Source organism: Apteryx mantelli, chromosome 2, assembly GCF_036417845.1.
Source record: "Apteryx mantelli isolate bAptMan1 chromosome 2, bAptMan1.hap1, whole genome shotgun sequence".
NCBI lineage: Eukaryota > Metazoa > Chordata > Aves > Apterygiformes > Apterygidae > Apteryx > Apteryx mantelli.
In genome coordinates, this window is record NC_089979.1 from 91,948,766 (window position 1) to 91,962,229 (window position 13,464).

The 13,464-nt window shown below is 37.2% G+C and overlaps 1 protein-coding gene across 3 annotated transcripts in view; it reads right to left on the reverse strand.

Annotated features, from left to right (window-relative positions):
* Positions 1 to 13,464, reverse strand: part of MTRR (5-methyltetrahydrofolate-homocysteine methyltransferase reductase) — a 35,439-nt gene that overhangs the window by 19,595 nt on the left and 2,380 nt on the right. For all 3 annotated transcript variants that reach the window (XM_067291028.1, XM_067291029.1, XM_067291027.1), the window contains 7 exons: positions 13,259 to 13,435; positions 12,990 to 13,170; positions 9,649 to 9,802; positions 7,308 to 7,425; positions 5,787 to 6,156; positions 2,740 to 2,862; positions 785 to 938 (listed from right to left, as the gene is read on the reverse strand). In XM_067291028.1, coding sequence (XP_067147129.1) covers positions 785 to 938; positions 2,740 to 2,862; positions 5,787 to 6,156; positions 7,308 to 7,425; positions 9,649 to 9,802; positions 12,990 to 13,133 — 1,063 coding nt within the window. In that variant the 5' untranslated portion in view covers positions 13,134 to 13,170; positions 13,259 to 13,435. The remainder of the gene's footprint in view (positions 1 to 784; positions 939 to 2,739; positions 2,863 to 5,786; positions 6,157 to 7,307; positions 7,426 to 9,648; positions 9,803 to 12,989; positions 13,171 to 13,258; positions 13,436 to 13,464) is intronic.

Consider the following 13,464-nt stretch of genomic DNA (forward strand, 5'->3'; position numbering starts at 1 on the left):
ACTGGGACAGTGGATGGAAACGTTATATGGAAAGGGGGCTACCATGTAAACCAACATCATTAACATGCATGTTACTCGCCCAGTCCAGGAAGAGGGGCCCACCATACTTAACGGAAAATCTGTGTGGCCCTTGATGATCCAGGGAACTGATTTACCCACAGACTAGAGCAACAAAAAGTCCTACTGTCCCGCAGAAGCACAACTCAGCAGCACCACCGAGATACCAATCACAAGGCAAGAGAAGGGTAATTCTCACAGGTCCAGCTGAGACTACATGGGGTTACCCTGAACCTGCAGCTACCATACCTGACTAGTGGGACCAGAAGACTGAGCAAGCCAGATCCACACAGACCGACAAGCCCTTAAAAGGCACCTTGCAGCAGCACTAAGTCTTCTGCTCCAGGAGCACAGCCCTCCTAGGAGGTAAACCAGACAGCTGTGAAGTGCTGTGGCAAGAACAGAGGATGGTGCAGTCCTCTTTGGTTTTACTTTCAAGTGAGGGAATGTTAGGTTATGTGCTTAAAGGCTCATTTCCATAAACACAAAGGAGCACAGAGGAACTAGGACAGGAGGAGGAACACCAATGACAGTCTCAAGCTCCCAAACAGCAACTAACTCATCTATGGTAAAAACAGCTGCAGCATTTTAAGTCTCCTCTCTTTTTCATATGCCTCTGATTTTTAACACACCTCTATGAAATGACAGCTGTATACACCATACTGAAGATAAGAAATATTCAAAACTATGCATACTTACTATTACCAAAGCAGAGAGGAACACTTACCTTTCTTTTTAGTGCCCTGTTTCACCTTTACACAAACAAAGTGCTCTCCTTTTTCAGAAAGTCCCAGGATGTGAATAAGTTCTTCCACCTCATTGACATTGTTGGGACATATTACACAAAAGGAATCTCCAGGTTGGTAGTCAAAGGTTGTATCCTGTTTTAAAATATGAGATCATTTCTGTAAAACTGTAATAAACCAAGCCCCACAACATTTCTATTCCTAACTGACAGAAATCTTCATATATCACAATCACATGAAGTCATATGTTCTTAATACACAGTACTGGCACTTCATTGTTCTGATCACATCAGAAACTAAATACTAATGTTTCCTTTTCAGGTTTAATCTTGCTGATTAGAAAAATCTTTCCTTATCGGGGTTAAATATTTGAAAGCTTTTAAATAAGACCTGCTAAGCAACCTAAACAGAAGGAAAAAAAAATTGTGTATTAAGAGGATGTGCTTAAACAACCAGTCTGGATCATTAATAGCAATGTACTTTGTTTTCTGGTTTGAAAATAGTGCAGAAATGAATAAATATCAAGTCCTCACAATGAATACAATTTTGTATAGATATGTACTATCACTAAAAGAAAATTTGGTGGTTAAGACTATCTGATGAACTGTGAAAGAGGTGACCCTGACTATTTTCATTTTCAGAGGAAAAAAAACAAAAAAACAAAAAAAACCCACAACACACAGGAAAGAGCAAAGTGAAAATTAAAAAGGTAGCTCGGGTATTAAGATAGATTCTCCCTAGCTGGCTGAGGTTCTTGTGGTTAACTGCTGAAAGCCTAACAGACAGAAGCCTAAGAATATAATTGCATACAAAATTATACTTGTATCATTATGATTTCCTTAAGCATCATATGGGGTATCCTGTATACAAAAGCTACAGAGAGTCTGAGGAGGGATAAGAAAAAAAAAGGTACAAAATATTTGAATTTTCAATGTGTGCATACACATTTCTGAACAGGATTCAGAAGTTGCTTGATGACAGGGTACATGCAATATATGCAAGAAAACATTCTATCTCAGGGGCTAACTTGCTCAAAACTTAATTTAGGTAGTTAGAAGAAATATAATATACTCTCTTTAAAACTGAGATTCCAAAAATGTCCCACAGAAATTGACACAGATTAAGCTCATAGGACCCAATTAAAAAAAAAAATCTTATAAAGTGGAACAGATAACAATATCCCAATAGTACAATTCCACAAATTTGGAAAACAGCTCTAAAGCAAAATACTTCTAATTTAAAGATTGCCTGTAAAGTAGTATTGAGCACTCCTTGTGCTTTTCATCTTCAAATGAGTATACAGAATATGACCTTCCCTAAATAAACTAAAACATCATTCTGTTTCTACATCCAGGGTAACAAGGGTTGACAGTTTGAGTAGTGTACTAAAAAAGAGCAAATGAATGCCAGAGGCAAAAACAGAGCTCAGTCTCCAAGATAAGGAGCTAAAAATTCTCATCACTTGACCATACTAGTCAAATTATTACTTGCGCAGATTACTACCACAAGCTAGTCACAATTTACTATATAAAGTTTCTGAATATTTCCTAAGTTCTATACTTTCAAGTTGAAGTCTTACTCATTTTCTATATTCTCTGCCTGCCCTTCTCCACTGCAAATTCCCTCAAAAAGCTATTTCAGTAAAATACAATATCCATGGAACAAAGAAATTAATTTGATAGCTTTCTGCACAATTTTTATGAAGTTTAAAGTTTTTGTTTTTAGGGTGCTGTAACTTTCAGTGAACATATCAGACTTTGCATTTACAAAACAGATCAACTTCAGCTGACTTCAGCCTACTGTAGAGGGATTCTTTTTTCTTTTTAAGCAGTCAAATAAGTAAACACCATAACAGTTTTCCCCCCAATTATCATACACAACATGTATTTTTAGCCTTTATTTTTACCCACTAAAGAAAAAGCCTTCACTAACTTACCGCAATGTCAAGTTCTAAGAGCAAGGCAGTTTTTATCGCATCTTCTCTAGTGAGCTGAACTGCTTTTGTAACTGGCACTTCAAAGGCTGTTCCCTCTGAAATCAGCGACAACAGGCTGGGATTCTGAAAAGGAGGACGTGAAAATTTGCACTGAACAAACAAATCAGCTGCGTAACAGGTTATTATGCTATACATGAATTAATGTTGGTGCAATCACGGGCAATTTCTTTTTTTTTGAAACCTAAACCTTAGAAGAAAAATAAAGAGGAAAAAAAAAAATGTACCACACACACCCCCACACGTTTTGCTCTACGTTTTTCAAAATTGTATCTAAGTAGTAACAGGCATATATTCAATTAAACAAGTCAGTAGGCTTGAACAGTTTAATGCAGCTAAACTATTAGCAAATGCAGTTTAAGAGCTGTTTTAAAACAGTCAGTTTGAAAATGGCATTTATATTAAAACTCAGAAAACTCCTGCCTAATTAAAGGATAACTAAGTGTAAAGAAAGGACATAAGAAGAAAGAATAGAAGCTATTTAAAAACATCACTGCAGATTAAGAGATTAGGACGTCAGGATTCAGATGGGGGTATTATTACAGGCAATTTATAGGAAAAATTCTAAAAACTAAAATTAAATTGATAGCTAAGCAGCAAGCCCCACCCTGCAGAATGAGATCATGTTATCCCACAGTACTTCTACATGAGTGAAAATACTTGTTAATAGGCCCCAAGAATAATTTTAGACCACTTCCGACAAAGGTTGTCACTTTAAGATTAGACTATAGCCTTCATTTCTCCATCACTGTTGTCTGTGAGAAACATTTGATATCAGTACAGACAACAACCCAGAGGTTTTTGCTTTTATTTTTGGGTTTATCCTCCCAGAGGCGAGAGGGATATCAAGTGTCTGTTACAATATTCAGTCAAATGGAAAGGAATTATTCTATCAGTATGAGAGTATCAGCTAATATGAAGATTTCCTGTGTAAAACAAACAAACAAAAAACACACACCACACCAAGACCAACACTTGGAAGTTTTAATATTCTCAAACGTTGCGATTAATGGCTTGGGCTCACTATCAGGTTACTGTGCATCAGTTGGACTATAATAGCCATCTACATTCATATTTCCTCCAGGTCAAGTTCAATGCATAACGAGATAAAGATTTAAGCTAAATAGAATTATCCTGTATTTGCCACAAAGGCTTAACAGGTAGGCCATTACTGCTCTTCTAGTGATAAGCAGCAGCTTGTTAATTCAGTCCTTAGCACTCCAAGACACAATTCTCATAAATAACTGAAGAGATTATGTATCCAGCCTTCTTTAGGTAACAGGGAGTCTCCTTTTGGAAATGTTCAAACTCAAGCCAATGCATTTCAGAAGGAACCAACTTCAGCTTTGCTTGGCAGAAAATTATGCATGGTTGTTGCAATGCGAGATTTTGGGAAAGGATATGGATTGTAGGGTGAGATTTTACAGGTATGACACATGGGACCTACTTGCTAAGAGCCAGCTCTGTCAAAAAAATAACGCCCAAGGAAAAATCTGCACTTGGTGCTCTCCAATGCTCAAGACAATCATCCAGCTGCACATCTGAAATCTAAAGACTATTATCTCTAATCTGTCCCTGAATTCTAGATTTGTAGAAATCACCCCTGTCACAGCAGGGGAGATTTTATAAATTAAGCTCTTGGGATTCATTGAAAATTGAGTGCCCAGCTCCTCTTTTAAGCACTGTAGCACAACTTTAAACCTGGTCTGTAATCCAAGAGTACCTCTAAATCGTAAATCTTTGTTTCAGTAATTTAGATTGCTTAACTCAACAACTTGTACAAAAAGTAATACAATTCTGAGGTTTAAAAGAAAAGCAAAAGTTTCTAGTGTTCAAATTCATGCTTCCTATTTCATAATTATATTATTTAGATAAAAGTGATTTTCTCACCATTAATCCTGTCACCTGCAACTGACAGACTGTCTGGGCCCTGAGGGCACTAACAGGCTTTAATGGCCATGACCAACCTCACTGGGGGTCTCCATCCAAACACTCTGCTCGTGGCCCCAGGAGTCCCATTTAAGCTCAGACCTGGGCCTTCAGTCAATCATAGGAGTACTGGTCTTGAGCTCAGCCACAGCCAAGTCCATGCCTTGCCATGGATACCATTGATTTGGGCTCTGACTCACAGACTGACTTTCCAGCCTGATCTCACAACTGCTTCATCACCACAAACTTGCCTGATGATCCGGACTCTTGGTTGATCCTGGCTACCACCTCTGGATTTGCCAAGGTTGCCTCGCTCAGGTATTGTAGAACCTTTCCTTAGCTGGCGAGGTCCCTGCCCTACTGGTCATGTAATCATACTTAGCTCCCTGCTTAAGGAGCTAGCCCTTGCTGCTCCCCTACAGAGATAAGCAAAACATCTGTCCTTTGGCAATCAAAAAAGTTTGAGTCACATATTCCAGTTCATTCTGAATATTAAGTTTGCCAACTGGAGATGATCAGTAGCTTATGCTAATTCTTCTCTTTGCACAGCAGGCCACATAGTAAAAGCACACTGACTTTTGAGCTACAGTTTATCTTCTTTTTGCAGTAGTAAAATTATGATCATTTTTTACAATAGCAAATTTCTCAGTTAAGTATGCAGCAATATTTCGAGGAATTTTACGCCATCTTAGGGCATTATGCAAGTATTGAAATTTGAACTGAATTGCACCATACTTCTTTCCACAGAAGATGGTTTCACTGTCAAAACAAATTTCTGATGATTTCAGTTCTTCCATTCCTGGCACTGCATTGCCATTCCCTTATCAAATTATTATTTAGCTAAATTATACTTTTATGTCAGTGTCCTCAACTGATATGCTGACAAGTACATTCTTACAATATAAATGGACCTTTCACTCACAATTTAAAAACCTCCTGTGTTCAGGGACATACCTCCTTTAGATATGTGTCCACTTGTTCTTTGGAGTGGTACATAGGAGTATACACTCATGTTCCTCACCAGAAGTGAAGGCTTGCATCATTCAAAGTGAAGTCCTTACCTCACCATGGGTGTCCTGAAACTGGACCTCTATATATTCTGGTGGCAAGGCAGGAACATTAAGAACAGACTGGGAGATGGGAGGGACAGAATGAACAAGTGAAGGTTCAGTGTCTTGAGCTGAAGTCACAAGATTAATGTCAACCAGTTTCTGTGACAGAACATCAGAACTCCTCACTCCCTCATCTTCTAGCTTCAAGTGCTGTATTTTTGAGGTTAAGTCTGTTTCATGTACACGTGGGGCTGCAGAGAGAGAGTTAGAAACAGCATTGACATTGCTGCTCATGCCTTCTTTTTCTTTCTGCAGTAGAAATGATTCTTTGAGGGCAAGCCAAAGTCCATCAATCCAAGGGTCAACCACTAGTTCCAAACTGTGGAGGGAAGAAAACAAACAAACAAAGCAACATAAAAGCAAAGCAAACCTATTGGACTGCTAATTTATAAATAATGAAAAGAACAAAAAAAGCTATACAACACTACTCATTTTCCATTTTTTACATACTGGCAGCTGTTACCAAGATGACTTTTCTTGTTAAAAATTTGCGTTTCCATTTAATTATCACTGCTATTTAAATTTATGGGGTCTACAATGTAAAACAATCTCACTCCTTTTGTCAACCTCTCAATTTTATTTTCTTATGTTCAAGTTTATAACAGGAAGTTGAAGGGATGGTAGCAAAATATGCAATTTTTCGCTGTGCAACAGCAACATCAATAGCTTACAATAATGTTCCATTTTTATTATTTTAGAACACAAGATATAAGTTTTATGATTATGGCAATGTTTGTGTGTTCAGTTCTGTCTCATATCATCACGCACAGAAGCGATATAAGCTGCACTTCAGAATAAATAAGCCAAGACTGCGGCCTACAGGCCAGAAAGAGCAACAGAACAGGAAGGGTGTTGTTTTCTTATATAATTCCTATCTCTATGGAGATCAAGAAAAAAGGCAGATGTTTTACTGGGGGGGGGGGGGGGGGGGAATCACAAACTGTTTTAGTGATTGCCTAAAGAAGCTCTACTACAATAAAAGGAGACTTTGTTTAACAGATTCTTTAGACTGCAGCCAATGCAAAATGAGAGCTTGGAAAAAATCTTTGAGAGAGAGATTAAAATGAATCAGAGTCTGGTGGGTATGCAGAGAGAGATCTCATTATCCAGTGCCTGGCCACAAATACTGTGGAACACCACTTGTTTTGTATTTGCTTGGGTAAACACAGAATATATTTTAAAAACCATTATTTATTTTAAAAATAATATTCTAAATTACTCCATTTCTAAAATTACTAAATACCCTGAATTTTTACAGACATTATATATATTTACTTAGATCTAAAAATTGTAGTTTCATTTAGCAGCAATTAAGATTGAAAAGGCATACTGTTCTGAGATAGAACTCATTCCTGCGAGGTGCTGAGCGTTCAGGTTCAACTGATTTTGTAGAATTTAGAGCTCTTAACCAACTTCACAAGTAATAACCGCATCTTGAAGAAGTAAAATCCAAACTCATTCAGCTCTTACCCTACACAATCATCTGCTAATCCTGTATCATAAAAGTGCTGGGCACCAAGTTCCTGCAGTCGTCTGTCTACTGTCTTTCCACCATTACAAAAGAAGGTGTACTCTGAATCTCCCAGACCTAACAAATTCAAAGAAAGAGGAATCACGTCAATCAGCCAGGCACACAGGTTACACAGACAACAATCTGCAAAGACATCACAAGATTTTCTTGCAGGCAAACAAGAGAATCTGATATATCAAAGTGCACATTACCAAAACACTTATATGATCTTAATAATTTTTTGTGTGTCCAAAACATAGCTGAAGAGTTCCTCCTTCACAAATGCAAGACAGTATTTATCTGAAAACGCCTTGCTTTAGATACTTAATATTTCACAAGAATCTTGCTTTAGTTTAGTTTTTTTTTTTAATACTTTGCAATAAAAAAGTAAAGAATTGAAATAACTAGAAACAGAATAAAACTGATAAATTGTATGTGAATTACCAAGAGAGATCATTTAACCTTCAAGTTAAAATTGTTACTACCTATCAGTAACATAAGGGAGGGAATATTAGAAGAAATTCAAAAATACCAGAATCTTAAAAAAAAAAGTCAGAAACATAGGAAGAACTAGTGATTTTAAACCATATGAAGAAAGAAATACAGGGAAATATGCATGAGGGAATCCGGTCCCAAAACCCCACACCAGAATCAGAGCTACTAAGGAAAACCCTTTTTGCAGATCTCATTTTCACTGCGTTGGGTGTATGCAAGATCTTGTCATTTAATAGCCATAAAGGGTTTCCATTAGGAGATGCATTTTGTTATCAGTTAAAAATTCAGTGGAACCAGGAGTTGCATTCATGGAGAATCTGAGACTTTAAGAGGACATCCAGCCCTCTCACCTACTCCATATAAGATTAACAACACATACCTCATCCCTGAGGGATCCTCATCTAATATAGAAGATCTTGGTTATGTAGACTCCACAAATTCTCTATGCAATTTACATCAGTGTCTCAATATCTTAACTATCAGAATTTTTCACAGCCCAACCCTTTCTTGTTCTAATTTAAAGCCTCTAGATTCTTATTCCACCTATTGATAGGCAGTGACAACAAACAGACTATTTATTTCTTCTTTACAACAGCCTTTTCGGTATTTTTGTGGAGACTCCGTCTCTCTTTCAGACAGGGTCATTAGAGTTAATACTCCATTGGACATACTGAAAAGTAAACTAAGAATGTATTTTAAGAATACTAGCTTTTTAGACTGGAATCAGAAAACATGTTATAAAGTACATACTGTATCTTTTACATCAAAAATAAATATTAATAAAACACTTATTTTCATATAAGCATGCATTCATTTAGCTATGAAAATCTAACCGTTTCATGAACTGTGATCTATAAATAGGCAATAGCATAGCATCTCAAAATGTAACATTATTAGGATACATATATTTCACACTACAAAATGAGACACCCACTAGAAGTTTCCTTCCAGGAGGTACTTCCTTTACTATAAGTTTTTTCACTTCTACCTATCAACTTAAATTTGTCAGGCTAAAATAACCCAGTTTCAAATAGAAATTTCTGAATTTGGTTTAAACAGAACCTGAAAAGTCAACAGCACTCTTGAGATGGAATTACCCCCAAAGCAATTCTGCAAATGTAGGTGCCTTTCTACAGCCTTCAAGTGTTCCTCCCCCATCAAGGAACTGACAAAGTTTAACCATTTTAATTCGAGATCAAGTAATACGGGTGATCTGAACTTCTAGGCCTTGTTGCTGCTGAAAAGCATAGAGGAGAGAGGACAGTAAACATGCAGCTCCAAACTGTCCTTACCATCAGCTTAAGACAGGTGAAATGCATTTTGCCAACTCTGTATTTTTCATATCAATTTGTAATCTGAAGTTACATTCTTGTTAGCAATCAGTAAATATGACCTTCAAAATGAAAGAGCTATTGCAAACTTGAAGGGATAGGATGATCTCAAAGCCTTATTTTTTAGGGTATTTTATACAGCCTTTCCCTTTGTACAGAAAAAGGCCTGATCATTTGCAAGGCCATGTAAACATCCCTAATTCACAGAGATTTAGCATGAAATTAAAACTTCAGCAATCACAGATAGCTTACATCCTATTTTGTTTATGCATAAAATTGAAGTATAAAAAATTTAAATTGGTAGCTAACTTTCACTTTTGTGTCATTCTTCCTTTACTGCTCATAGAAGAGACCTGTTCATAACATAAAAATAAATGTATTACAAATATATATATAATTTAAGAAATGCTATTTACAAGTACAGATTATTTACTGACAAACGAGTGCTGGAATGCTATAGAAAATACTGAATCACCTAACAATCCATATTGTAGATGTGCAAAATGATCAGGTGGCAAGGTCTTGTCTTGAATTTTCTTAATGAACTTGCGGGCAGTGTCTGGCGGGTCTCCAGTACCAGTAGTGGAAATAACAATAACTACAGGATCCTTTTCCGCTTCCAGATTATACTACAAATAATTGAACAAAGCAAGTTATGAAGTGCCATTTGATAAATATTTGTGATCTGAGATATTATTTTCCACTTTTCCTCTTCCCAAAGGTACACAAAAAATGTTTAATCTCATCTTATCTGTACAAAAGCACAAGTCTTTCAAGTAATTACAAGTCATTTTGGGGATGCAGCTTATAACCTTGCTTATTACTTTGTTTATTAATTTGACATTCAGAACCATCTGAACAGAAGAAAAGAATGGTAGTTTGGCTATCAAAAAGCATATGATATGAACTCATAGGGTGGAAACAACTAAGTGCTTGGAACATATGATTAACTTAAAAACATCAGCTGCTTTACCCAAAAGATTATCGTTCCTTTATTTACTGTTAATATTTTTTATTTTTCATCTAACTTTGCAAATAGGGAAAAAAATATACTTACTAACTGTAAAATTTTGCAGTCATTGGAAAAAAATATAAAATCAATATACAGAAACCTCTAGGCAAACTCTCAGAAAATAACGCCATCTGCACATTTACAGTCAAACTACCAGCAAGCTGGAGCTCAGTCTCTCTTCCAAGAGACAATGGGCATGAGTTGAAACAAGAGCAGTGCTGACAGGATATAAGGAGAAACTTTTTCCACCATGAGGATGTGAGGCAGTGTAACAGATTGCCCAGAGAGGTTGAGCCATCTCCATTCTTGGAGCTTTTCTAAGACCACGCTGGATGAAGCGCTGAGGACCCTGGTCTGAGCTCACAGCTGACCCTGCTCTGAGCAAGAGGCTGGACTAGAGACCTGTTCAGGTCCCTTCCAACCTAAATTATCCTACAATCCTGTATGCAAACACTGAAGGGCAACAGTCTAAGCATGCTAATACTCATGCTAAGAATACTGTACAACTGCACTCAGACAGCTTAAATATGCAACTACTACAGCATTTGCTTTGTCATGTGGAAAAAGTATCCTTTGCATATATGATCACAATCACACAGTTACTCACAATCTGGATAATTTATCCATAGATAACTGGGGTGTGGTTGTACAAACAGTTGAGATCCTTTTGAAATTCCACAAGAGATCATCTGGTTCTAACTGCTACTTTTTATGTTACACTCCGCCTTTACTAAAAGGCTCTGTGCTATGAACTATAAGCTAGCTCTGAACCAAGAAAATTAGTCTCTGTGCTCCAGAGTCAATTGTCATTGGCGCTTCCCCCCCCCTCCAATTCACTTATTACCCTTTGTCATCTTTGGTATTTTTTTTTTTTTTTTTTTTTAAATAGGGGCTACTCCTATTATTTTAGGTCATCAAGAACTGGCTGTATTTGTATGTCAGTTTCATAAATTCAGGTTGCATACAACCATTTATTACTTTTCAAGGGAAACCAGTCAGCTTCCTTGATTATTCCAGTTTTCTACTAATACCTGGCTGCAGCACTGTAACAACATATTACCTGTCAAGTTAACCAAGCAACCCATTCTTTCACAGTACTCCTATATGCTGTAAGTTTTGAATCACATGAAAAATTGCTTCACAGAGTCACAGAAACATTGTTTGGAAGTGACCTCTGGAGGTCATCTAGTCCAACCCCATGCCCAAAGTGGGACTAACCGCCAACACTGAATTAGGTCAGCCATGACTCTAGTTGCATCTTGAAAACCTCTGATGATAGAGATTTCACTTTTCTGGGCAACATTTTCCATCTAGAATTTCTTCCACTAGTGTCAAATCTGAGTTTACTATGTGGATTTTCCCTCTTGTGGTACAGTCTTCCACTGAGGAGAAGAGTTTGACTAAAGCACAAGGTATTACAGTATTTACAAACAAAAGCAAATACTTCAAGTACAAAATGCCAGAATCTACTGACATCACATAAGAAGTTATGCTAAATTGTGTTCCATTAAAAAAAAAAAACAACAAAAAAATCACAAGTGTATAAAGTAAAAGCTGGTATATTAGAACAGAGGTGCGATTAGTTCATTAAATTCTGATGCAATGCCTTTCTCCTCTGCAAACTTAAAGACAACATTTTGGAAGCCAAACATTTGGGACAGATTCTTTGGGAAGAAAAGTCAAGGTCATCTGGCCTCCAGAAGGGCAGAGGTCCTGCACTGATTTGTGCCAAATATCAGGAAGTCTGATGCATATCTAGACCAACAAAAACCTTACATATAATTTCTTACTCTGTCTTCCACTCCTTCCTGTATTCCTTGGTGTTCCCATCTTCATCCTATTCTTTCTCTCTCCTTCAAATTAACTCTTCAGTTGAGGACAGCAATGCTACACAACAGCAGAGAGCAGCCTGCTCAGGCTGTATATGACCGCCGATGGAAAAAGATGTGATCAAACAGCCAGATGATGTCTTACCCAGAATAATACATATCATGGCAAATGTGGTTATTCAGACCACTCATCCAAGACCGATCACATGCACTGTGTCCCAAGAAAATGTCCATTTAGCCTCTTGTATTATTGCTCCTACCTCATTTCCACTTCACTTCAGTCTTCCATCAAAAACTAAAAGCAATCACAGTAAACAAATGAAATTTTAAACAGGACTAACCTCTTCTCACCTACAAGAAAATGCAAAAGTCTGTGTTTCCAAGACTTGACCACTCAATGTTGTATGGCAACAGGATCACATTATGACTATTGACTCTGCAATCACCTATTCCATCCAAAAGTCTTCACAGCAATCCTTTTAAGTGATGATGAGGTCTGAGAGAAATACTCAACAGCAGCATAAAAAGGGCCTTCTCCTAACCGACAAATACAGTCAAACCAGAATTCTCTTACTTCCTCACTTGATGCATACAATCACCTCCCTGAACCATGTAGGTTGTGGAATAAAGCAAAATACATTTATTCAAGTGGCAGACCAATAGTAAGGCTAGAAATATCCCATCTACAGCCTTCCAGAAACTAATCTCCAAAGCTCTCAAATGCTGAAGGAATGAAATGGAAGAACATAAGAAGATTCTTCATATTCCCTGGCTGCATAAAACTTTGTAACGATTTGCTACATACTGAGTGACTGTTCATTTAAGAGTCATGGCCAGCTAGCAAACAAGTAGTGTTTCCACAAGAAGTGACTTGCTAAAAAGGTACCAAATTATTTGTTATTAGCAGCCACCACTCAAGCACAAGGAAAATGCAGCCCAAACATCTATTTTTCAAAACAGCATGGAATATCTCACCTTGTCCATTTCACTTATACAGTACATATCAGCTTCAAGTCCATGGGCGCCTGCTTGCTGCCGTATTTCCTCAGCTATGGCTTTTGCCTGCCCCTTTTGTGTTGCATATAGGAGTAAAAACCTCCTTTTTAAGTCACAGCACATTTTTAAAAAAAACAGCACTTTTTTTTTTTAAGAGACACTGTAGGAAAAAACAGGAAGGAAAAAGAAAGGTGAATTTATTGTATGCAGAACAGCAAGAGATTGCTTTGTTTAATAAAGAGAGCTACCTTAAAGGTCAGCAGTACCGGTGTTTAACTTGAAAATTAGGTATCTACTTGAAAGAGAAGCCACTTCTCAGAACCAAGCTGTTTGCAGGCCAAGGTTATGAAGGACAAGTTGGTATCAGTCGTATATGCTGTATTGCTTCAATATTGCAGTAATGCAATATTCCCAGTATCAACAACCTAGTTTGTAAACAAAGCAACAGAGAAAC